Raw genomic sequence first — 22,869 nt, 5'->3', positions numbered from 1 at the left:
TAAAAGTTACTAGCTCAATCTACTCCCATTGAAGGGAGATGCACATAAAAAACCCCCCCACCTTTCCTTTGCTAACCAAAGTGGGTTAGCCAAGCTTTAGGAATAGCCAGGGTCTAGGTAGCATAAGAAGGACTTTACACTTGCTCACTAAATTTTATATGGAAGATATGTAGATATTACAGTAATATCAATGTTTAAGAGAAGTGACTAAGTAACTGGATCTGAAGATTATTTTAAAGCTTTTAGGCAAGTGCATGCTCAAACCGTAAAGTCCAGTAGAAGAAAAAAAGTAGGAAAGTAAAGAAAAAAAATCATTCAGTTATATCTTAACTTCACAAACCTTTTACACAAATTTCACTCAAAGCACTTTCCAACCACTAATTCTTTTTAGTAATATGAAGCAAGTAAAATGCAACCTCAGAGACTAAGGAAACAAGTTGCTAGACACAAGCCTTTTAATTCAAAACACTACACTCTGGACATATCCATTATACTTAATACGAGGGCTGTGCGAAGCTTTGGTTGCTGTTTCTATTCAGCCCCATTTGGCGGCCGAATGTCTGACGTGAATCAGGAGACCCATTAATCTCTCCAAATCGAATCAGAGGCTTTTGAATCTTTACAAATCGACATTCGGCCATAGACACAGCTTAATGTTTTTTCTACATACCAAAGTACCAGGTAGCTCATGAATGCCAAGATCGTGGGGCAGATGAAGCATCCCATGGGAGTGGAAAGGGGGTCCCCAGTGTGCTTGGTGGCGAACTTGGAAGTAGACCAGAGGTACTTCTGGTCCACTTCTGGGTCTGCTGCAGAGCATGCGGGGGCCCCTCTCCCCACCCCCTGGCTCAGTGACTGGTGCCTCCTGGGCCTGTGGGGGGGCACCCAGGGTCCCCCCCCCAGCCAATCACCGAGCTGGGGGACATGGGAGGAGGGGTCACCCCATGTGCTTGGCAGTGGACCCAGAAGCAGATTGGAAGTTCTTCTGGTCCACTTCCAGGTCCTGCTGCCAAGCATTTGCCGCCACCCCCTCCCCTTCCTCTTGTGGGATGCTCCATTCACCCGACCATCTAGAGTGTTCATGAGCTGCGCCTAGTATCTTGAGGCCTGTAGAAAAGAAAAACTAGATGAAGGTGCGTCTATGGCTGAATCGCTGTTTCTCTGAATCAGCATCGAATCTTCAGATTTGGAGTCGGCCGAATTGAAATTGGGACAGTGATCCGAATCAACAAGTTGAATCACTGTCCCTTGAATCAGGCTGAATCAGAATTGAACACTTCGCACACCTCTACTTAATATGTATGCTTGGCACAAGCAATGTACCACTTCAAAGGGGAAAGAAAGGGAAATAGTTACACAACATGAAAAAGTAGCTCAGTCTGTTCTGAGGCTAGTTTGGTTTCCCCCCCACCCCCTTCTTCTCCACACCTGAAAACTCACTAAACATTACTTCAAATACAGAGTAAAAAACAAACAAACCCCAAACTAGGAAAATAGTAGTTCCCTCCCTCCCCCATAGTTACTTATCTAAAGTGTTTCTTGAGTGTTTTTGTTTTGTTTTTTAAGCCAGAGTAGTTAATGCAGCTACTTAACTGTTGTGGAATGAAAGGGGGAAAACCCTCACATGCACAGAAAAGGGGACTGTAAAACCACACCATTTATTTACATGATTAATTGAACTTTAATCTTTAAACAAAGTCACTAGACTTGTAAAACTATTATAGCACTATTTTAGTTCCAACATCAGCATGAAAAAAAAAAAAAAAAAAAAGATAAAAGGTGTTTTTGGTCTTCTGTCTTCTTGCAACAGAGAGAGTTGTAAGGAAAAGAAAAATAAATTCAGAGGGGGAAGCAGCAGAAAAGGAGGTATCATACTACATGGCTTTTCTAAAGTCCTGCCCACTTAAGTGATTACTTGCAATTGGTCTAGATTGTTTCTTCTTCTAAAAACAGTTTCTAAGCATTTTAGTACAAGCTTCAGCTAAAGACAAATGCAAGAACCTTTGTAAGAATGCCATTATCCTGACACTTAATATCTTGATTATGGGTAATATTTTAAATAATGAAGTGAAGCAAGAGAGTTCACTGGAGCATCTAACATTCAAAAGTACGCTCATTTAGGAGAAAAATTTTCATAAGACAGATTTCAAGCTGATCCAAGTGAAAATTGTATTAAAAATAAAAAGAACTGGTTTATCTCAGTTTCTCAAGTTCTCATACCCATTGATCCTACACTTTGACTCTGAGTCATTGATGATCCAGACACATTTTTCTTCTGCCCAGAAGTTGCAGCAACAAAAGCTTGGCCACTCTTAACAGCAGCTATCATCTGCGCTGCCTGGTGCTGTACCTGCAGGATTCTGGCATTGGCCTGCTGTGGAGGAGGTGCTTTAAAAGGCACAATTATTTCTTTGCTAGTTTGTACCTGGTAGACATGAAAACATTAGAAGTTAAATAATTGATCTGTATATTCTATCTGTCAAACAGAGTTTCAAGTTACAAGGATAACTAGTATGCCACATATTTACAAGATGTAAACAAATGCCATGCTCCCATAATCATATTCCTGCTCAAAAAGGATTAAAAAACCCCACAAGACCATATCTTCAACGGGCATAAAGTGACATAGCCACATTGATCTGAGTGGAGATACATTAATCCATATTAACCGAGTTTCAGACCCTACAGACTTCTTTTTTTCTTTTAAGTGCGTTTCCCCGCCCCCTCCACTCAAGCAACTGTACATTCTTATTATTTTCATCCTTATCCTCATCCTCTCCTCCCACAACACTTTATGTAGTTAGGATGACAACAGAAGATTTCTAGGCTCAGTATGTACAGACAGTCAAAAAGCCCAAGGCTGAACCAATTCAATCTTCACAGGTTAGTCTAAACTGCATAGACTGAGTTGATAACCAAGTGAACAGACACTAACTTTTTATTCTGGAAATATAGCCACATGCCTGCAGTGGCCCAGACCAGAGGTCACTACAGCATATCTCCCTGCTTCACTGGAGCTTGGGCCAACACTAGCCCACCCATCCTGTGAGGTGGGGCATGTGGGAGAGATGCAAAGCATCCTGGGATGCTGGGCAGCTATGAGTTAACTTGAATCTGGAAGGGATCTGGGACAGAAGTTCAATAAATATCATTTTAACCTAAAGCAGTTAAGTCTGATAGTACATCCATCCAGGTTCATCTTAAACCAGTTTCTGCCATTTTGAAAGTGGTTTATCTGCACTGAACTTCTGTTGTTAGATTTGAACTGGTTTCTAATTACTTATACTGGTTTATATGTAATTTCTGTCCCTAGCCATAAAGATTGAGTTCCTACTCTGAAACCGCTTATTTTGTGAAGTTTTCCATGTCCACATAAATGTTATAAGACAGACATTTAACACTAGACATCTAAAAAAAAAAAAAAAATATACAAAAGCCATGTACAAAATAATCCTATTTTGCATATTGCATAAAATGTAAATTAAAGAACAGCTTAGAACCAAATGCATTTCTTCCATAAATGTTCAGGTACTGCATGTTTGTCAAGGGTATATAAAAAGGTAATATCTGTTAAAGCTATCGTGATAGACATTTTCGCTTGAAGAATAATTTAATTTATAAAATCAGGGCTCCCAGCACTTCAGATAAAGGATGACTGTTCTGCGCTTTGAATTGCTAGTTAACATAACTGATCTCAGGCTTATACTTAGACAAATCACATTCACTGGGACCACACTCATTTGCTTACCATTTTGCAATTGACTTAATTTTTAGCTCAATAATGGAGGGGGGAGGGGAAGAGGGCGTGTATGCAGTATTTTAGAAACAGCTGTACTGAAAAAGGTAAAAAAGTGATTCATTTTAAGAAACTCTACTAGCTCACTATGGACTCTTGCTTTATTGAAATGGAGCAAAGCTTTGAGTCCTACTTTGTTATGGTGAGAGTTTCATTACTGAAAAGTATCTGAATAGTACAGCTGTCCATCATAGAACCTTTCCGGCACAAATGAGAACAGAATTTAGAAAAACTGAATGAATCTATTAGTTTAATTTATATCTCACCTTGCACCCTAAAAGGTATTAACCTACAACGAAGAAGATAAACTAGCACATACACACTTAATATGAGCAAAGCGCAAATGCTCTTAAAAGTTACCAGATCAACTCACATCAAACTTTGCAGTATGAGCAATTCTTTTCTTCTGCCCAAAACCTGTATTTGTCTTGGAATCCAATGCCTCAGCTTCAGTATTTATTCCATGGGCCTATTAAAAATAGGAATAAGGAAAACTTTTTTTTTTTTTTTTTTTAATTACAGGAAGAGTGTACAAACCCATATGAAGTCCCTAAACTCTGATAGCTTGCTCAATTTCCTACTCATAGTTGCAACAAATAGAAAAAAAAAAAATCTGGACATACAAAAAAGTCTAAAGGTACCCTAGGCAGAAATATATGCATTCCTGTATCATAGATCCATGGTGAGAAATTCATGTTTATGCTTATGTTCAAGAAAAAGTAGAACATTTTCAAGGCTTAAGACATTTCTAGATATGAAATACCATGAACATAAAAAACTTCAATTTAATTCATACTCAGCTAATTGCCAAGTTTGAGAAAAAGTCATTTAAAAAAAAAAAAAAAAATACACAATAGCATAGTCACAATGTAAGGTCGCCATATATCAAATTTCAGCTCCAGTGCCCAAAGGAGTCATTTAGAATTTTTCTTCAGGTTTGCTAATAGACACAGCTCCCCATGATTTATAGGAGATGTAGACATATCCTAACAGTACACAAGTGTTGCCATGAAAAGATGCCCCGACTCTGTCCCTTCCATTCAGGCTACATGCCAAAACACCTAGTAATGTAGCTGCTGTTAGAACAACATCGGGTACACAGAAATAAGTGTTTCTGAGATTGCAAACAGCATTGGGTACTAAAGGCATTTTTACATGTGCTCTGGGAGGTTGGGGGTGTGGGGGAAGAGGGGTGCGGTGCTTTAATTAGAGTAGCTGTGAGAGCCCACAGCATCTCATGTATCAGCATCTCCATGCACCTTTGAGCATTTGAATGTGTTCATCAATTCTGAGCACGGAACGCTAAATTAAGGTCTGAGAAATATACAGTTGGACACTAGATCAAATTACATGATTTGACATAACATGGAATATATAGATGATTCTTCTCCCTCTTTTCCCACTCACTAGCACCACAAAGTGTGGAAGCAAAGGAAAGCACCTGGTTAGCCATCTTCTCCTTCAGTGCTTCACTTTCAACAAACTCATTGAAAATTCTCCGGCATTCTTCTGTGGGATCATCTGATTCAGAGACTGATGAATCCTCTTCACTATAATCCATCTCTTCAGAAGAAGAATCTAATACAATTATTTCACTTTCTTTGATGTTAGCTTGAATCCTACAACTATCACTTCCTTCCTTAAAGTTTTTAATTAAGACACCTGTATCAGGACCAGTTTCTTTGAACAAATGTAATTTATCAGATGGATGGCTAGATATGTTGTCCAGCAGTTTATGTCTCCCATTTTCCCAGCTACGCAGAGCTTCATTTGTATTTTCTGATAATTTCTTAGGAATACCCTGGTTTACTGCAGATTTATCTTTTAAAATATCTTCAGAACACCATCTTCTCTGCACCATACTTCGGGTGCTTGGGAAGTTGTAATTAGTATGTTCTTTAACATTAGATGTTTTCACGGATATTTCAGTCTGTGTGTTACCTGTATTCAATGTCTCTTTCTGCATTCCTACCACAGTATGATAAAGTGAAGGCATGTTATTTTCAGTAGAATTAGTAAGAGTGTTTCTGTGTTCCTGGAGGTTATTAGAAACCTTTAAAACATCGATTTTCACATCCAGAAAGTTTGTGCTTTGAGTTTTTGATGACATTTTCAGTGTTTCTTCAGTGTGGCCTAAACCCTCGTTATCTTTCTGTAGACCTCCACTGCCCAATGTTCTTTTTTCTTCTGCATACTTGCATTCTTCTGCTCTGTCTCTGTTCTGCAGATTATCTGCAAGGGTTACAAAAGCACATTTTTCTTCCCATTCCAATTTTTTATAGCTCCTACTTATTTTTGGCTTCTTAGTGAGAGTCAATGGAGGAACATCAATTACAAGAACATCATCATCATCAGATTCTTGAAGGTTTATTTCAAGTTTTATAGGTGAAGAGCTCCTTGCTCTCTTCTTTGGAGAACCAGGTTTGTTTTCAAATACAGTCTCCAAAAACATCTGTTGATTGTCACAAGGAGATGCTTTCACTTGCTGAAATTGCTGTTTGTCATTTTCATCCTCTTTTGCTAAAGAAGAGCTAAGTAAGCCTGCAGAATAATTTAGCAATGGATCATATTCAAGGTCAGTTGCTGGACAACTATGGTCAAGAACATATTTACTGGATGCAAAAGGATAGGCATTATTAGAATGTTTAGATGATGAAACAGCAGGCTGTTTAAGTACTTGAGGAGGGTTACATTGATCATCTTGGTCAGAGGAAAAATCGTTTCCCTTAAGATCTTTTGGAATCAAAAACAAATTGTTTTTAGACATTTCATCTTTTAAGTTATGTTGTAAGAATCTCTTCTGTTCGTCTTTAAGTTCTGTCTTCACTGACTCTTTCTTTTTTTTAGTTCTTTCCAGTCCTTGCATATTTTCACCCAGCCCTGCTGGTGGAAAAAAAAAAAAAAAAAAGTTTGTATCACTCACTGATCTCACTCACATGAGTATTAAATTGTAAACTACAAGAAGTTCACCTGAAAAATACCTTCTAGCTCATGAATGACATGACCTATGATAAGACTCTACAAACTCAGGTTTTCCGTGGGCTTGGCAACCAATTTTATCTAACCATTTACTCAATCTTTATTTTGACAATGGCATGTCATAAAATAATATTTAAATAGTCATATTGTCATCAGTAAAATAACTTCCAGATAGTTCTGAAAGCATGACTAGTATGTAATTAACATAGTTTACACAGATAGTTTGATATACTGATCCTTACCTTTTGAAAAGGAAAAAAGAAGAGGGCAAAGGGGGGTAAAAAGAAGGTACCAGGTAACATGGGGCCTCTACAGGACACGCTAGGAAATCTGGTTATTGCACCAGACAGCAAAGCTAACCTATTTAACAATTTCTTTGCTTCCATTTTTCTGAGTAGGGACCTGGTCATCCCCACCACTGGGACCCCCGTAGGAGGCACACCCAGACCTAGGGTCAGCAAGGACCTAGTCAGGGAACTTCTGGAGGGACTGGACATATTTAAAATCAGCAGGTCTTGACAACCTCTACCCCAGAGTGCTGAGAGAACTAGCAGAGGTTATTGTGGGACCTCTGGCACAGCTTTACGAGCATTCACAGTACTCTTGTGATGTGCTGGAGGACTGGAAAAGGGCCAGTGTTGTTCCCATTTTCAAAAAAGGGAGGAAGGAAGACCCAGAAAACTATAGGCCTATAAGTCTTACCTTGGTCCTGGGGAAGCTTTTTGAGAAAATATTCCTGGTACATGTCCCTGAGGGGCCAGCATGGGAGACTATGCTTAGGGGCAACCAAATGGGTTCATTAGAGGCAGGTCCTGCCAGACCAACCTGGTGGCCTTCTATGACCAGGTCACCAAATCCCTGGATGCAGGTGTCACAGTGGATATAGCCTTTCTGGACTTTAGGAAAGTCTTCAACGCGGTCTTTTACCCCATTCTCATTAAAAAGCTAGGAGACTGTGGTGTTGATGCCTACACAGTCAGATGGGTTACTAATTGACTGGAGGGCTGCATCCAGAGAATGGTGGTGGACGGATCTTATTTGACCTGGAGGGATGTGGGCAATGGGGTTCCCCAGGACTCGGTCCTCGGGCCTGCACTGTTCAACATCTTTATCAGCGACTTGGACAAAGGGGTAAAATGCACCCTGTTTAAATTTGCAGATGACACTAAAAGGTGGCATGAAGTGGGCATATTAGAAGGAAGGAATAGGCTGCAATTGGATCTGGACAGGTTACAGGGGTGGGCAGATGAGAACAGGATGAGTTTCAACACTGAAAAGTGCAAGGTACTGCACCTGGGGAAGAAGAACCAGCAGCATACCTACACGCTGGGGAACTCCCTTCTCATCAGTGCAGAGGCAGAAAAGGATCTTGGTGTCATTATTGAGGCCAATATGAACATGGGCCAACAGTGTGGGGATGCGGTCAAGAAGCCAACCGTACCTTGTCATGCATCCACAGATGCATCTTGAGCAGGTCCAAGGAGGTGATCCTCCCCCTCTATGCAACATTGGTCAGGCCGCAGTTAGAGTACTGCATCCAGTTCTGGGTGCCGCACTTCAGAAGGGATGTGGACAACATGGAGGGGGTCCAGAGGAGGGCCACCCGCATGATCAGGGGGCAGCAGGGCAGGCCCTACGAGGAGAAGCTATGGGACCTGAACCTGTTCAGCCTCCACAAGAAAAGGCTGAGGGGGGAAAATCTAGTGGCAGTCTACAAACTAGTCAGAGGGGACTAGCAGGCATTGGGGGAGTCCCTGTTCCCCCAAGCACTCCCAGGAGTGACTAGAAATAATGGACACAAGCTGGCAGAGGGTACATTCAGGCTAAATATCAGGAGGCGCAACTTCACTGTCAGGGTGGCTAGGATCTGAAACCAACTTCCAAGAGAAGTGGTGCTGACTCCTACCCTGGGAGTCTAAGAGGAGGCTGGATGAACACCTTGCTGGGGTCATTTGACCCCAGTGCTGTTTCCTGCCATGGCAGGGGGTCAGACTTGATGATCTGCTCAGGTCCCTTCTGACCCTACCTACTATGAAAAGTTGTACTGCACTTAAGCAGAGAAAAAAAAAAAAAAATACAACTTTGAAACTGCAAAACACTTAATGTGCTGCAGTCATTACACTGACATCAGTATAATGTTTCATAATGCATGTGAGGGGAGGGAAGTGGGGAGGAAAGTCACCTTAACATTTCCCTGGAACTCTATACTAATCATGAGGGTTACCAAGTTGAAAAGAAAGTTCTCTCTCCAAATTAACTGACTCTCAGAATACAGTCTCTGATATTAAGGTTTCAATATAAATTGGGGGCATTTTCCTCAGAAAACAGTAATGTAGGAAAAATTAAAGCTAGATTGACAATTGAAAACTTCTAGGCCTCCCTCAGAAAAGGAATGTTCCACACTTTAATGTATCAGATGTAAAAAACTAGTTTTAAAATTGAACTTGGAACTAAACAGCTAGTTTAGTCCCTTTATGACTGGGATTTGTGTATTATTCCTTTAAAAAAATAAAATAAATGCACAAGGAATATAAATGTTAACCCCAAATAAGAGTGCATTTAGATAAGGGAGCTGGGGGGGGGGGGGGGGGGGGAAGGAATCAGCTGTTCATCCTCTCCTAAGGAGTGACGCTACAATCCATACCCAAGAGTGATCAATTTATTTTACTCAAGAGTGAAATAAAAGCCATCACAAAATACTGTTTTGCCACAAAACACTCAAGATTATTCAGCAGCCCAAGATATGGGATTTGAGTCACAGAAATAACAATCAGTGCAGGTTTTGTGGTTGCTGCTGGGTGGGTAGTATTTTTAGATCTGACAGAGATCAATAACCAGTTTCACAAAAGTCATAAATCATTGCAATACTGCAATGTATTAAAGTCACTGTGGGTTAGGGGGATGTTATACGTTCACTCACAACATCTGCAAGTCATTGGGATGCAGTGACCTATTAAAAGTGAGGACATGTTAAGGAGATAATCCTTGACTGAAGGGGAACAATTTTGCAACACTAAGAGGGCACTTAACAGGTACCAGACTGCTTTAAATTTTGACTGCTTGAGTTTTCACTGCACTTAGTAATCATTAAATTGATCGTATGAACACCGTGCTAAGACTGGTATTCGATTAGAGTTGTGAGGGAGAAGTTTGACTTGGTGGGAAGACTGTTCTCTTCTGCCAGCCCACTCAGTATTTAACTCTAGTTAAAAGTTGCTTTAATTCTGTTGATTGGCTTCTGCTGGGTCTTGAAAGTGGAAAGAAAAAGAAGTTTCTACTGTGTAGAAAGAGAGACTATATGCAGCATGAAGCCACTGCTGTGTGACACTAAACATGCCTGGAATTGCAAGTCATTTAGGACCCCAAATTAGTTCTCTTTAAAAACTAAAGACCCAAAATGGAATTGAAAAAGATAGAGCTGTACCTCTTTTATTTAAACACTGGTTAGTATCAGCAACTCTTAAACAGGTAGATTTGAGAACAGGAGAGATTTAGCAAGATATGTAGTAAAAGAATATAAAATATTGAAGACTACAATATAGAAGACTATTGATTTCACTATTTGAAGGTCAGTTATAGTATAGGTCTTGCCAGCTTTTCACTTCAGTTTCTTATCCAATAATCAGCTATAGCAAGTGCCAGATACCCTAACAGGAACAAAGCTCATTGGCAAGAGATGCACCAAAAGGAAAAAAAGAAAGATGTGACAGTTCTTAGAAGTATCACTTGATATGCTCCTAGAAAACACTCCTACTAAGGGATGAGAACAATATGCAAACAATATGAAGCCACATGCCTTTCGTGTTCTACTGAACTTCTAAACGGACACATCTCCACCCTCTTTTCTAGACAGGAACACTTATTTGTAAGACTGGTAACATGTAACAAGAACAACTCCAAGGACCAGCATGGGTTTAAAAAGTGAAAAGACAAACATCACATTTTAACATAACGCCTTGAATCTGGCAGCCTGAAGTTTCCTCGCTATACCAAGAGCTTCAGAGATTGAACAATTCTGAAGAACAGCTTGTATTTCCTGAGCCTTGTTGCATGCATCATTTCATGCTAAAATAGCATTTCTCTCCCACCAAAAGCTAGCTTACACACACATTTTTAAAAAGTGCTATGAATCCCCCCCAATAAAACAATAACAAAAAAGTCAGTTTATATTTCATTTCATCCTTTAAGTCTTGTGCACAATGCCATAACATACACAATACTGAAAAAGTCAAATCTATTTTAGCTTCCAGACAGAGGTATTACTTAGTATAATGGAAACAAACCTGTGGGTCTCCTTGCAACTGTTTGACTTAAAGGCCTACTTCACAAGCAGTGAGAAATGCTAGGTGATCACCAGCTTACAAGGGCCACCTGCAGTTGGCTTGTGTAGAGGCTGCAAAGCTTCCCGGCCCTGTCAGCAGCTGTAGCAAGTGGCTTCTCTTACTAGAAGGAATCACTCCAGCTCAGCCCCTAGCCCTGTCCTCAGACAGACACTTCATAGGTGCTAAAGGATCCAGATCAGGGCACTGCTGTGGGAGGGACTGATTCACTCATGTTTAAGGAGTTTAAGAAGCAGAGACCACCCCCAATACCTCCTCTCCTTATCACCCTATCTTGCCCCCTCCCCATCCAGTCAAGCTATGCTCAGTTCTTCCCACTGAAGACCTGCCCTCCCCCCATCCCCTCCTCACCCATACCAGGTGGGACACTCAGGAGCAGCTTGCTCCCTGCTGCCTCGTACTTGTGCTGGCAGCTGCCACCTGAGGTACTGTCAAAAGGGCACAAAAGGTCCCTGCAGTAACCAGCAGAGAACAGCATTCACAACCCTCCCTCCCCCTAACACACATACCCCAGTGACTGCTAGGAGGCTATGGACCCCAATGCCTCACAGCATGCCAACCCCAGCACATGGGGCCAGTCACCCCCACCAGAACCATTTCCACTACTGCCAGAGGAAGTAGTGAGGCTTGCAGTATTTATAGCAAGCTCCCTTTGAGGGGTGGGGCTTGAAGTTTCCATGAAGCCAATGGCAGGGCAGGATTCCTAGGAGCGAGGACTGCCTGAGAGGGCTCTGTGGGCCTCCTAGGTATGACCCCTAATGCCATGTGGCTGGCTAGTGCCTGCAGCATCAGAGTTAAGATTTGTTTTTGTGGGGGTAGTGCACAGTCTAGCAGTCTGTAATAGTAGTAGAGGCTCTTATGGATTTGCTGTTAGGCTCCTATTTCCAAATTATTTTTATTTACTGAGTTAATTTTTGTGTGTGTAGCAATATGAAGGTTCAGGTGTCTGCCAAACACTGCTGTTATTATTACTATTAATGTTGTCTGTGACTGCTATTTTGCAGCTTCCTGTTCGATGATGAAGCTGGGTACTCCTGATTCACTGTTTCGTTCAGGAAGGAAACTGAGAAGGGGCTCTTGATTCAGTGCTTAGAATTAGGTTGGCCCTAATGGGGCCTGAGGAAAGTGCTTGTTATGGCAGTTTAGATATTTGCTGCCTACAGGCCACTAGCTGGGAGAAAGATGGGCTGCACAATGTTTGTGTTGTGGGGGCACGGTATCTCAGGACCAAGGGTTATTGTCACTAATTTGCACTAAGTAGTACTCTAGGGGGTGTTGGTTGTAGCTGTGTTGGTCTAAGGACATAGGCAGACAAGGTTCTTTGGGTAAATCTGATATCTTTTATTACACTAGCTAAATAGCTAGAAAAACTTATTTGCAAGCTATTGGGTACAAACACTTTTTCAGGCAGAGGGAGAGTTCGCAGTTGTTTTGTAATACTCTCAGCATTCAGGGCTGCACTGTAAAAAACAGGACTAGTTTTTAAAGGTTGTTAAGACTCAGATAGACTAAGTCTTGGCTGGGATGGTCCTGCTTTGAGCAGGGGATTGGACCAGATGACCTCCTGAAGTCTCTTCCAACCCTACTATTCTGTGATTCTCTGATTTAGCAGTAAGGTGCTAGCTCCAGGGAGGAAGTACTGTAGAGTTTGGTCCTCAATTAACAGTGAATGTGAAATACATTCTTTTGCTCAAATGTTAGGTCTTGATTTTTGGATGTCTTCTAGATAAGTACTGAATTAAAAATTGGGAGTTGAAAGAAGAACAAGGAATATGTGGGATTTGTCTTAATTGTGCATGTTTGCTAGCAGCAAGCCTTGCAGAGAACGGTCCATCCGGTCTGCCAGTCCACACAAGTTAACCACAGGCACGAGTGTTCAAAATGGAAAAGAAGGAGAGGCAAAGAAACATCACTTTCTGCATGTTTAAACTTTGTGATGCAAAATATTTTACATCCCATTTAATATTTATTCATTTTTATAAGTAATTAATGTTTAAATATTACATTTACTATTTTAAATATTATTTCAATACTGTTTAACCATTTAATATTTTAATATTACATTCATGTAATATTTAAATTAATCTGGGTGGCTTTATGCTCTAGGAGATGATTCAAGGCTCACTGAACTGAAAAGATTTTGATAGACTAAATTAGACTTTTGATCAGGCCGGATGTGCTGTTGTCAAACTATTTGTTTTAAAAACTTGTTGTTTTGCCTTCAAGGGTTAACTTCCATGTGGGGTTGGTGAAATGCTGAGCCTTTTATGCCTCTTCCTCAAAAGTTCTGTATGAGACAGCCTACACAAAGCAGAGCATGCCTATGTACTTGCAGTTGCCCATGGCACTTCTCAGCCCCTCTTCACAGCAGTGTCAGTAATAGCAGCTGCAGGAAACACTACTTGTTACTTCTAATTCGCTTCCACTCATCAGTGGCTGGCTCAGCAATATGGGAACAAGGGGCAAGTAAAATGATGTTCACAGATGTGGAAGAGAGGCAAGAACAGACTGATTCAAGGAAAGGGAAATTGGCTCAGTGGCAATGCCTGTTAATTTGGGGACCAAAAATGATTTGTGGTAAAATCTGTCATTCTCTTTATAAGTCTTATTAACGTAGTAGGTTTTTTTTTCTCTCTTTCTCCTTGAAGAGTAATACATATTAAAGATTTATCATTGTGTATAAAGAGGCATTTGAAGTCTAATTTACATCCTTTTCAGAACATGCTTTTTAATATTTTAAGAGGGCTCTGGAGAGAGAACCTTTAGCCGTTTTATAGTTCAACATTTGAAAATCTGAGTTAATTTGGTGTGTGAGTGAAAGCACGTACATACACACACACACACACACATGCACACACACACACTGTCAGAAGATCTGACAAACTGCACTGTGTACTTAGCTTTCCTGATTTTAAAAAATGGGTATTAAGAGAAAATGTTTTATTTGGAGGATCCCAAAATGTGTTGACACAAGTATAGAACCCACTGAGTCTAGTGAAGCTGTACCTGCAACAGGGGCCTAGATACAAAAACCCTTCCTTTACTACTGAGCTACAATCATAACTTAGAGAAGTGTTAATTGAACCTGGATGTTCTTATGTCTTAGATTCAAGAGGTATTTTACCAGATTCTCCAAAATCTCAGAAATTATGTTAGACCAACAACTTTAACTGAGCAACTATTCTTCGAAACATTTTTTCTGAAAGATTCTTTATTTCTAAAAGATTACATCACTACAATGTTTTACAGTGTATAACCCTAAAAATCAGATTGCAGTTCTCAATGTCACCCTAATGAACAAAAGTTCTGGAGAAAGGCTTCCTAGATCTAACTTTTACTTCTGTAAAGCAATGTGTATAACATTTAGTTCCGTTCACCTTTGATTAGGAAGCAGGTAATATATGCCTGTAAACATTTATGAATCAGATTTGGTTTCAAGTCTCTTTCATGTTGGAATTTAAAGCTTGTTCTGCCCCTCCATGAAATTGCAAGTTGTAAAAATAATAGATAGCAAATGCATGTTATTTTGATGAAAATAGCTGAAGAATTTTTATTCTAGCAGCATAGGGGTTCAAGCTCCTGTCAGATTATGGGGTGTGTACAGAAGTGTTCCATGCATGTTTTATAGAGCTGTAATTCAGAACACCTTTTTTTAGCACTAAAAAGTTACAGTGCTCTTAAACATGACAGAAGTGCAGTGTTTATTGGGGGGGGAGGGGGGAGCTCTGATCCTCTCTGCATGTTCCAGGCTAGGGGCAGGGGGTGCTCTGCAGCCTCCTGGGGCTGCAAGAGACCGTGGACAACAGCAGACCAATGGAGAAGGTGAAGCTGGGCACAGAGTAGGGGAACTGTAGGGGCACAAAGAGGGAAAGGAGGGCTGATAGAAGTGGAGTAGGGGGTTGGGGGGCAAGAGGTGCCATTTCAGCCCTGGATCCCCCCCCCACTGCAGGTAGTGCCCAGGCGCCGAGCGCTGTGCCAGGCTCCCTGCTGTGGTTGCTCTGGGGCTCTGTGGTCTGTGGGTGTTTAACGAATGTGTGTCCCCCTCCCCACCAAACTATGCCAAGCCCCCACACTTCCCTGACTCACCCAGGATCACAGAGGTCCTTCCCAACTGTAGCATGCCAGGAGTGGGTCCCCAGCCGGGCAGGACAGCATGGAGCCAGTGCCACTACTCTTCTCCCGCTTGGGCTGCACAGAGCTGAACCCACCCCCTCTTCCCCCAGCGCTGTGCAACCCAGAGCCTGCTCCAGCTGCAAGCCCCCCAGGCACCGACCCAGCCCTTCCGGCTGCAGAGTGAGCTGTGCTCCTGGGGGCCAAGTTTTCCCCCCCCCCAGTCCCATCTAGCCCAATCACCGCAGTCTCAGCTGGCTGGTGGGAACAGGGTGGGTTGCCGGCTTTTGCAGGCTTGGCTAGTGCTCCCAGCTGCCTTTGGTGGTGCCGGGGAGCACTAACCAAGCTCGCAAAACCCATGGGATACTGCCAGAATCGCCAGAAATTTGACCAGTGTACAGAAGTTATTTAAAGCGCTGTAGGTTGTTTAAGTGCTGTAAAATTCAGTGCTTCAAATTTAATACCTCATTTAACACGGGTTAATTTAAAGTACTGTACCCATTTTTGAAGTGCCGTAAAGCCATGCACTTTTGTTAAGTCATGGCAATAAAGCACTTTAAATGGCAAAAAAGCAACTTCTGTACATAACCTTGCTCTTTCCTGACTGGTTTACATTTCACTTTAGTCTATGTCTGAAACGTTAGGTAGACCTACAGACCTTATAGTGGATTCTGGTTTTGTTTTTGTGTGTTCAAGTGCTCCATATCTCTGATGCTGTTTTTAGTTCCCATAAACTGCTGTCTCCAGCTGTGACAATGTGTTTTATTTTTAGGGTGTCTTTCAGCTCGACACCTCTCTCCACTTTTCTACTGCTTGTCTACTGAGAACAAATTAATATTTTCCTCTGGGCTAGTCCAGGAAACCTTAGTTCTACTTGTCTCAGTTTAGGGTTTACAGAGGTACCAATTGCTTTGAGATCACATTTACCACAGGCAATCAGTAAGGTTACACAAGCAAGACAGATCATACAAACAGAAATAACTGTAGTTGTTGTGGCAGGTTATGGGTTTTAGTGTAGTATTTCTGTTTCAAATGTGCTCATATGTAATAATGTTGTGTGCCTCAGTTTCCCTGACTAAACTGTACCCAGGGAATGAAGGGTTAATAAAGTCCCTAATAGGTCCCAGACCTTCAGCATCAACAGCAACTTCAATAGCTTTGTTGGTACTTCATTAAAGTTGGGATTGCAGGTGACATTTGGGAGGGCCTAGGAAAGAGAGAGAAAAGTAGGATAAGGGAAGAATCAGAAGCAAGGAAACAGCCTTTGGGGTACCTGGAGCTGCATGGATAGAGAGAAAACAGCTGAGCTAACTTTGGGGCACCCAGAGCTGTGTGGAAAGGACTGGGGACACAGGGACTGCTTCCCCATTTTGAAAATGGTCTTTGCCCCCAAATCTGCCTTTACTAAAGAGAAACAGTTTGCTTGGTTGCTTGGAAATCTGGGTTGCCCTTCTCCTGATCAAGGGGTAAAGTCCCTCTTTAGGAGCTAAACTGGAAAGTAGCGCTCTCAGGTAGGGCCAAGTAGTGCAACTAGGGTAGGATAAGCAGGGTGTGAACCTAACTTAGAGGAGGCACATCACAGGGAACCCAAACCCTGTTACCTGTGTGCAATGGAGGGAGGGGATGGGAGCAGACCCCCTCCTGGGAACAAAAGTTTTGGGACTCACAGGGGAAAGGGGGTGCAGCAGGAACCAACTCTGTGAAAAGATCTGACAAACTGCGCTGTGTACTTAGCTTTCCTCATTTAAAAAATGGGTATTAACAGAAAATGTTTCATTTGGAGGATTCCAAAATGTGTTGACACAAGTATAGAGCCCACTGAGTCTAGTGAAGATGTACTTGCAACAGGGGCCTAGATACAGAACCATTTCCTTTACTACTGAGCTACATTCATAACTTAGAGAAATGTTCATTGAGCCTGGATGTTCATACATCCTAGATTCAAGAGGTAGTTTTTTTACCAGGATCCTCCAATTCCCTGGCCTGGCTAATCCGAAGGTGATGATGTTAATAGCTCAAGGCCAGCACATGTGCAGTAGGACAATGTTTTGCAGTGAACTTTTCACCTCGGAGGAGGGGCTGACCTAAATACACACATTAGCATGCACAGTAGAGACCCGGCAACAGGGATCTTGGTGCCAAAAGTGGTGACCACTATTCCTTGAGGCAGAGTGGATGATGATTGGTCAGAAGTGTGAAAAGTAATGTTTGTTTCCACATGTTGATTGATGGATGTGCCAATTGGAAGAGTGTTTGAGTGAGAGGTACGTTACAGATGTGACTGGATTGTGAATGTGGGGTAATTTTGAGGGTTAATAAGGACCTGTGCTCCGCTCCGGGTGGGAAGTGTGAGTCTTGTGTGAGTTTGATGCACGTGCTGAGAATTTGTGCGTCTCCGAGGAGAGAGACTTGAGTTTGAGGCCTTGCATCTGAAAAGAGACTGCTTAGGTCTAGGGCAGTGGTTCCCAACCTTTTTTTTTCTGCACCCAGCTGCTCGGAGTGGACTGCGACGGTGGTGGTAGCCTGGGGGCGGGGGAGCTACCAGCACACAGTGCTGCTCCTTTTTTCTGTGTGGCCCTGCCGGCATTGCCCCCACAAATCTCATTTGATTTGCAACCTAGGGTTGGGAACCGCTGGTCTAGGGAGTCTGAGACTGGATGAGATTAAGGGTGTTTGGTGAGTGTCTAGTCTCTCTGGAGCAATTGGAGGTGAGTGTGTATCCCAAGTAGAGCAAGACCCCTGGTGATCCCTCTGGGAGCGCAATCATGGATAAGCCTGCCAGTGGCCAGCACTCATGGTAACGTGTCACCCATTCTCTGGACTGAAGGGGAGAGAGTACCCCAGAGAGGAAGATCTGCTGGGCAGGTGGGAAATCTGCAGGTCTCATTGTCAGCACGGGGCCTGCGCGCCTGTAACAGCCAGGCTCTCATCTGTACTAGTGTCACTTCCAACATTGTTTGCAGCTCTCGTAGGGAGGGTCTGCACTCTGCTCTGTTTTGGTATCTCTCACTGGTTTCTTATGCTTGTATACAATCTTGTAATCGTTGCAAATATTGTCGTTGTCTGTTATCATTAATACAGTCCTGTAGTTTACAGTTTAATTGAGGAGTCTGCTCCTTTGTTTTTGTGGCAGGGTAGCGCTGGGCTGCAAGCGAACACCCTGCTTAGTCGCCCGCTGTCTTACAAATCGATTCCCTGGGCTGGATTCTGAGAGGAGTAACGCCCTCATTTGCTTAATGAAGAGTCCTTAATTAAAGTCTAATAAAAGGTATCCTCTCTGAACCAAGAGTTTTAGACTTTTGAATTTCTTTTTGTCTCAGACTAACACACCTACCAAATACATCCCCAATTAAGAGTCCAGCACTCCACAAAGCTAAAAGAGACTCGAGGCTAGAGTGACTAAGGAGCTGGGAAAGGCTGCAGAGCAGGGGTGGCCAGGCAGCCTATTAAGATAAGTAGGGACACCTGGACAGCCCTCTTCCCCAAGGCAGCGGCCAGTGACAAATGAAGGCAGTCTTAGGCCCCAAGATGGGAGGGAGAAAGGTTCTAGGCTGCAGGCAGAGGGTGTGGGTATAAGAGGAAATCCCTGGAGCTGGAGAAGAAAACCTCAGCAGCTCCAGAGGAAGGCAACCTTTCCTGTGACCCTGGAGGGCTGGAGTAGCTGGTAACATGGTGATTAACCCTTTCTGTTCTGATTTGTTGTTTTGGATTTATTGCTTAAGGGCCAGAGGCCTGGCAGTGGCTGTAGGGGTGGAGGAGACCATGAGCAGAGTACCTGGCAGGCACCTTTTGCCTCAGGGCTGAGATCTGGAGAGCTAGGACCCAAAATAGTGGACCTGAGCTAAGGGGTCTCAGCTGGAGGAAAAAAGGGCCAATGCTGAAAAAGCCTGAACAAGGTTTGGGACCTGAGGGGCCCAGTGCCGATCATGTAGAGGGAGAGAAAGAGCCAGAGGGAGAGTCCCTACAATGGTGCAGATGGAGAGTCATCAGCAAGGTGTGGGCAAAGCTATGGGGGAGTGGGGATGGCAAGGAGGCCATGATAAGAACCCTAAGGCACCAAGAAAAGGATTACTGTAATCTCAAGGGCAGCTTCCCTCTGAATCCATACTGATTACCAGTAAGTTATGGCAGGCAACAAGCAGGGGGCAGACTAGGCTGGGGAATACGGACAGGAAGAGGTGGGGACCAAAGCCCAAACCTGTCACAGGGCTTCAGCAGCATTCCTACCCCCCACCAGCCATGTTGGTCCTAGGGTACACCTGGAGATGTTGTATTTCCAGACTCTCTCTCCTTCTCCTTTGATTGGCTGTATGGGGCCGAGCAACACCCCCGGCAGCCAGTTGAGCATGCATTCTCTTTCAGCCTTTTTCTGGTTCAGAGCAGGGCTGGGCTAGGGACTTTCCCTGTGCTTGGGGTTGGGACTGTATGGCAGGGAGAATGGCGATGCGATTGCCTTGTCCCTCTGAGTCTCAGAGTGGGCATGCAGGAAGGGAACCCTGAGGGCACTTGAGGCAGTGGGAGGTACAGACTACTCTCTGGGATCCTTGCCCCATTTCTCTGGGGAAGCAATAGGAGGCCAGGGAGCATTAGGGCTGGGATTTCAGAGTGGGAACAAGCCACAGTTTATCGAACCCAGACCTGGGCTGGCTTCAGGGGGTCATAGACTAGCCAAAGCTGCACAGGGTTCTAAGCAAGGCTCCCCAGCCACCTCCTGTGACAGGTGGGGAAGCATAATACAAGAAACAAATAGACAAAATGAAAACAAACTTCCCCTCACCTTTTTTAAAACTGTTTTTAACTAGACAGGACTCCTTAGAGGCTGTCTTCAGATGCATCTCCCAGACAGCATCCCTAGGTGTCAAATTACTGACCCAGTCTTTGCCTGACTGGGAGTCTAAGCCACTACCTAAGACTTGGGGACTTCTAGGAAAAAGAGTTTTCTTCAAGGCAACTCTTAAATACTTTGCTTTCCTGTTATATCCTTGGGGAGTACGTATACGTATGGACGACTTACTCTTCCCAGTTACACATCTGTCTGACAGGCCAGGTGTTATTCCTGATTCAGTACCATATCCAGGGTGGTCAGAGATATACATCTTTTATACCTGTCCTATCCTCCCAGACTTTTAGTTGTATTTTCTCAGTTTCACTTCTATTTGAGAAGTGGAAGATATCAAGATGCGCATGAGACTCCTTCCAGGTGTTTGTCTGCTGGAAACGGATACTTCTTTTCCCTTTGACATTTAAACAATTGTTGAGCAATAGGCCTTTGCTCACATATACAGGCCCACCTCCCTGGCTTGCTGATATGCAGAACAACTCAAGTGCACTCTCAGAATTGCACCTTCTTGGATGAGTAAAAAGTACATTTAATCTAACATTTTATGGTCTAATGCATGTCAAACCTTGTAAAATGGTAACATTACATTTGTACGCAAAACCATGATTCATACAAATATAAAAGTGATAAAACTGAGCACAGATTAATATTATATGTAAATAGAGACCAAACACCACAGTAATAAAGGGAAATACTTATGTAAAGAACATCTAGGATGAGGCCTGCCAGAGTGTCTTCTAGACCTCTTATAGTAACTGGCTGAACCTCTGAGTATTTAATGTCCAGAACTGATTTTAATCCTTTAATTCAGGTACCATTTCCACTTGTTCCTGTGTCACTGAAATAAAAAGAAGGATGCAATTCTGACTAAAACTCTGTAACTAATGTGTCCCTTTGCAGACTTGACATTCTATGGCCTGGGGCCTATTTGCTTTTGAACTGAGTTCTTTTGGTAACAGGACTGACATTCTTTATTTCAGTAGATGTCGTCCTCCTTGTATCATTTTAAACAAACTCAAGGAAAGGGGGAATACATCAAGGGGGCATGCTTTCTGGGTAGGCACTCAATATGTAAAGTGTTTCTAATAACAGAAATGGTGATATATTTTGTAGCCTCTTTATTACAATCTAGCTGTCAGGAATGGGGACAAGAGTCAGCCACAAAATCATTCCCTAAATCCCCCTTTTTTTAAAAATTATCATCAACATTTGCACAACTTTTAGTTATGGAATCAATTTATTCTCCAAAAATTCAGACTTTGACATGCAATAACCATACCTCATCTATTTAAAACAATACGTTTTCACTAAGCAGTTTGAGGTATGGCTGAATGCAGCTAACTTTTCACTTATGCAACTCACACTTTTCAGACTTGAAGATTTTGAGATTTGAATGAAGGAGAAGACTCACTGGGAGTGAAAAAGTTCCTAACAAGCCTTAGCACAAGTGGAACTACAAACTAACTGTGAATAGCCATGTGGAGGAAACAGTTTTAGAGTGCCAAGATAAGTAACATGGGGAATGGATAGATATTTTTTAATTTCAGTTTTCACGTAGTCCTTTAATCAGATACCTAATCTGTTTTCCAGATAGAGTCCTCTACTACAGCACTTCCATGTAACAACCTGCTATTAAAAAGTAAAAACTACTTTTTTGATGGCAGTTATATAGAATAAGGACCTTAGAGAACTAGGAATACTGTCATAGCACAAACTGCAGTATATAAAGGGCTAAGTACAGACAATCAAAAAGCCTGAGGCTGAATCTATTCAATCTTCTACGGTTAATCTAAGCTGTTTAGATTGAACCAATAAGCAAGTGAACAGAAGTTCATTTTTGATTGCGGAAATGCAGCCACATGTCTGTAGTAGCCTGAGCCAGAAGTCAGGGAGTGCTCAGTTGGAGCAGACAACTTGGGCCAATGCTAGCCCACCCACCCTGCGAGGAGGGAGGGCTTGTGGGGGAGATGCAAAATACCCTGGGGTGCCAAAGGACTGAGAGTTAACTTGAATCTGGAGTGGATGTGGGATAGAAGTTGAATATATCATTTTAACCTAAATCAGTTAAATCTGATACTACATTCATCCAGGCTTATCTTAAACCAGTTTTGGCCATTTTGAAAGTGGTTTATGTGCACTGAAACTTCTACTGTGTTACAGATCTGAACCAATCACTTATATTGGTTTATTTGTAATTTCTGTTCCTTGCCAAGGTGTTCAGTAGAAATAGAATGAAGGAGAAACTACCTTCTGCCAGTGTTCTGGAGCTAGGGATAAAACAGATATAGAAAAGGAAGAAAATTAAGTTGGTGCTTAATGCGACTCTAGAAATCTTGTTCTGTGGGAATAAACCAGGAGCCACAGAATCATTGAATCACAGATGCTGGAATGGACCTCCGTAGGTCATCTATTCCAACCCCTGCCAGAAGCAGGATCATCCCTGTTCAAACACTCCCAAGCAAATCCTTGTCTAAACTATTACTAAAACTACAAAGGTAACTCTTCCACAAAATTGCAAAGCATAGCACTCTAATCTGCCACAGCAGGGGGACAGTGTCCTGATGCTGCGAGAGTTATTAAAATACTCTTGAGATCCAAGGAAAAGGGTTACCTCTCCCACTACAAAGGAAGGCAAAAACCCTCACAGTTTACCAGTTTAACTGGGGGTAAGATTTCTTTCTGACTCCAAATGTGGTGATCAGTCTGACCCTGAGTGGAGAGACAAGACCCTCAAGCAGGGAAACTTCAGGCTTTAGTCTCAGCAGAAGCACTGGCACAACCCAGTTAAAATCCCCAGCCTTGGC

At 42.5% G+C, this 22,869-nt stretch overlaps 1 protein-coding gene across 5 annotated transcripts in view; it reads right to left on the bottom strand.

The window, feature by feature from the left end:
- The window catches only part of LOC102374570 (RNA exonuclease 1 homolog), a 32,335-nt gene extending 20,623 nt beyond the window's left edge, over positions 1-11,712 (bottom strand). For 2 of the 5 annotated variants that reach the window (XM_025206955.1, XM_025206959.1), the window contains exons 1-4: positions 11,059-11,614; positions 5,238-6,676; positions 4,170-4,265; positions 2,221-2,425 (exon numbers count right to left, since the gene is read on the bottom strand). In XM_025206955.1, the coding sequence (XP_025062740.1) occupies positions 2,221-2,425; positions 4,170-4,265; positions 5,238-6,662 (1,726 nt within the window). In that variant the 5' untranslated portion in view covers positions 6,663-6,676; positions 11,059-11,614. The other 3 variants (XM_025206956.1, XM_025206957.1, XM_006026076.1) reach the window with 3 other exon arrangements.
- Positions 11,713-22,869: the final 11,157 nt, after the last annotated feature.

This window comes from Alligator sinensis, unplaced genomic scaffold (assembly GCF_000455745.1).
Source record: "Alligator sinensis unplaced genomic scaffold, ASM45574v1 scaffold940_1, whole genome shotgun sequence".
In the NCBI taxonomy this organism is placed as follows: Eukaryota; Metazoa; Chordata; order Crocodylia; family Alligatoridae; genus Alligator; species Alligator sinensis.
This window is presented reverse-complemented; position numbering and strand designations above follow the sequence as displayed.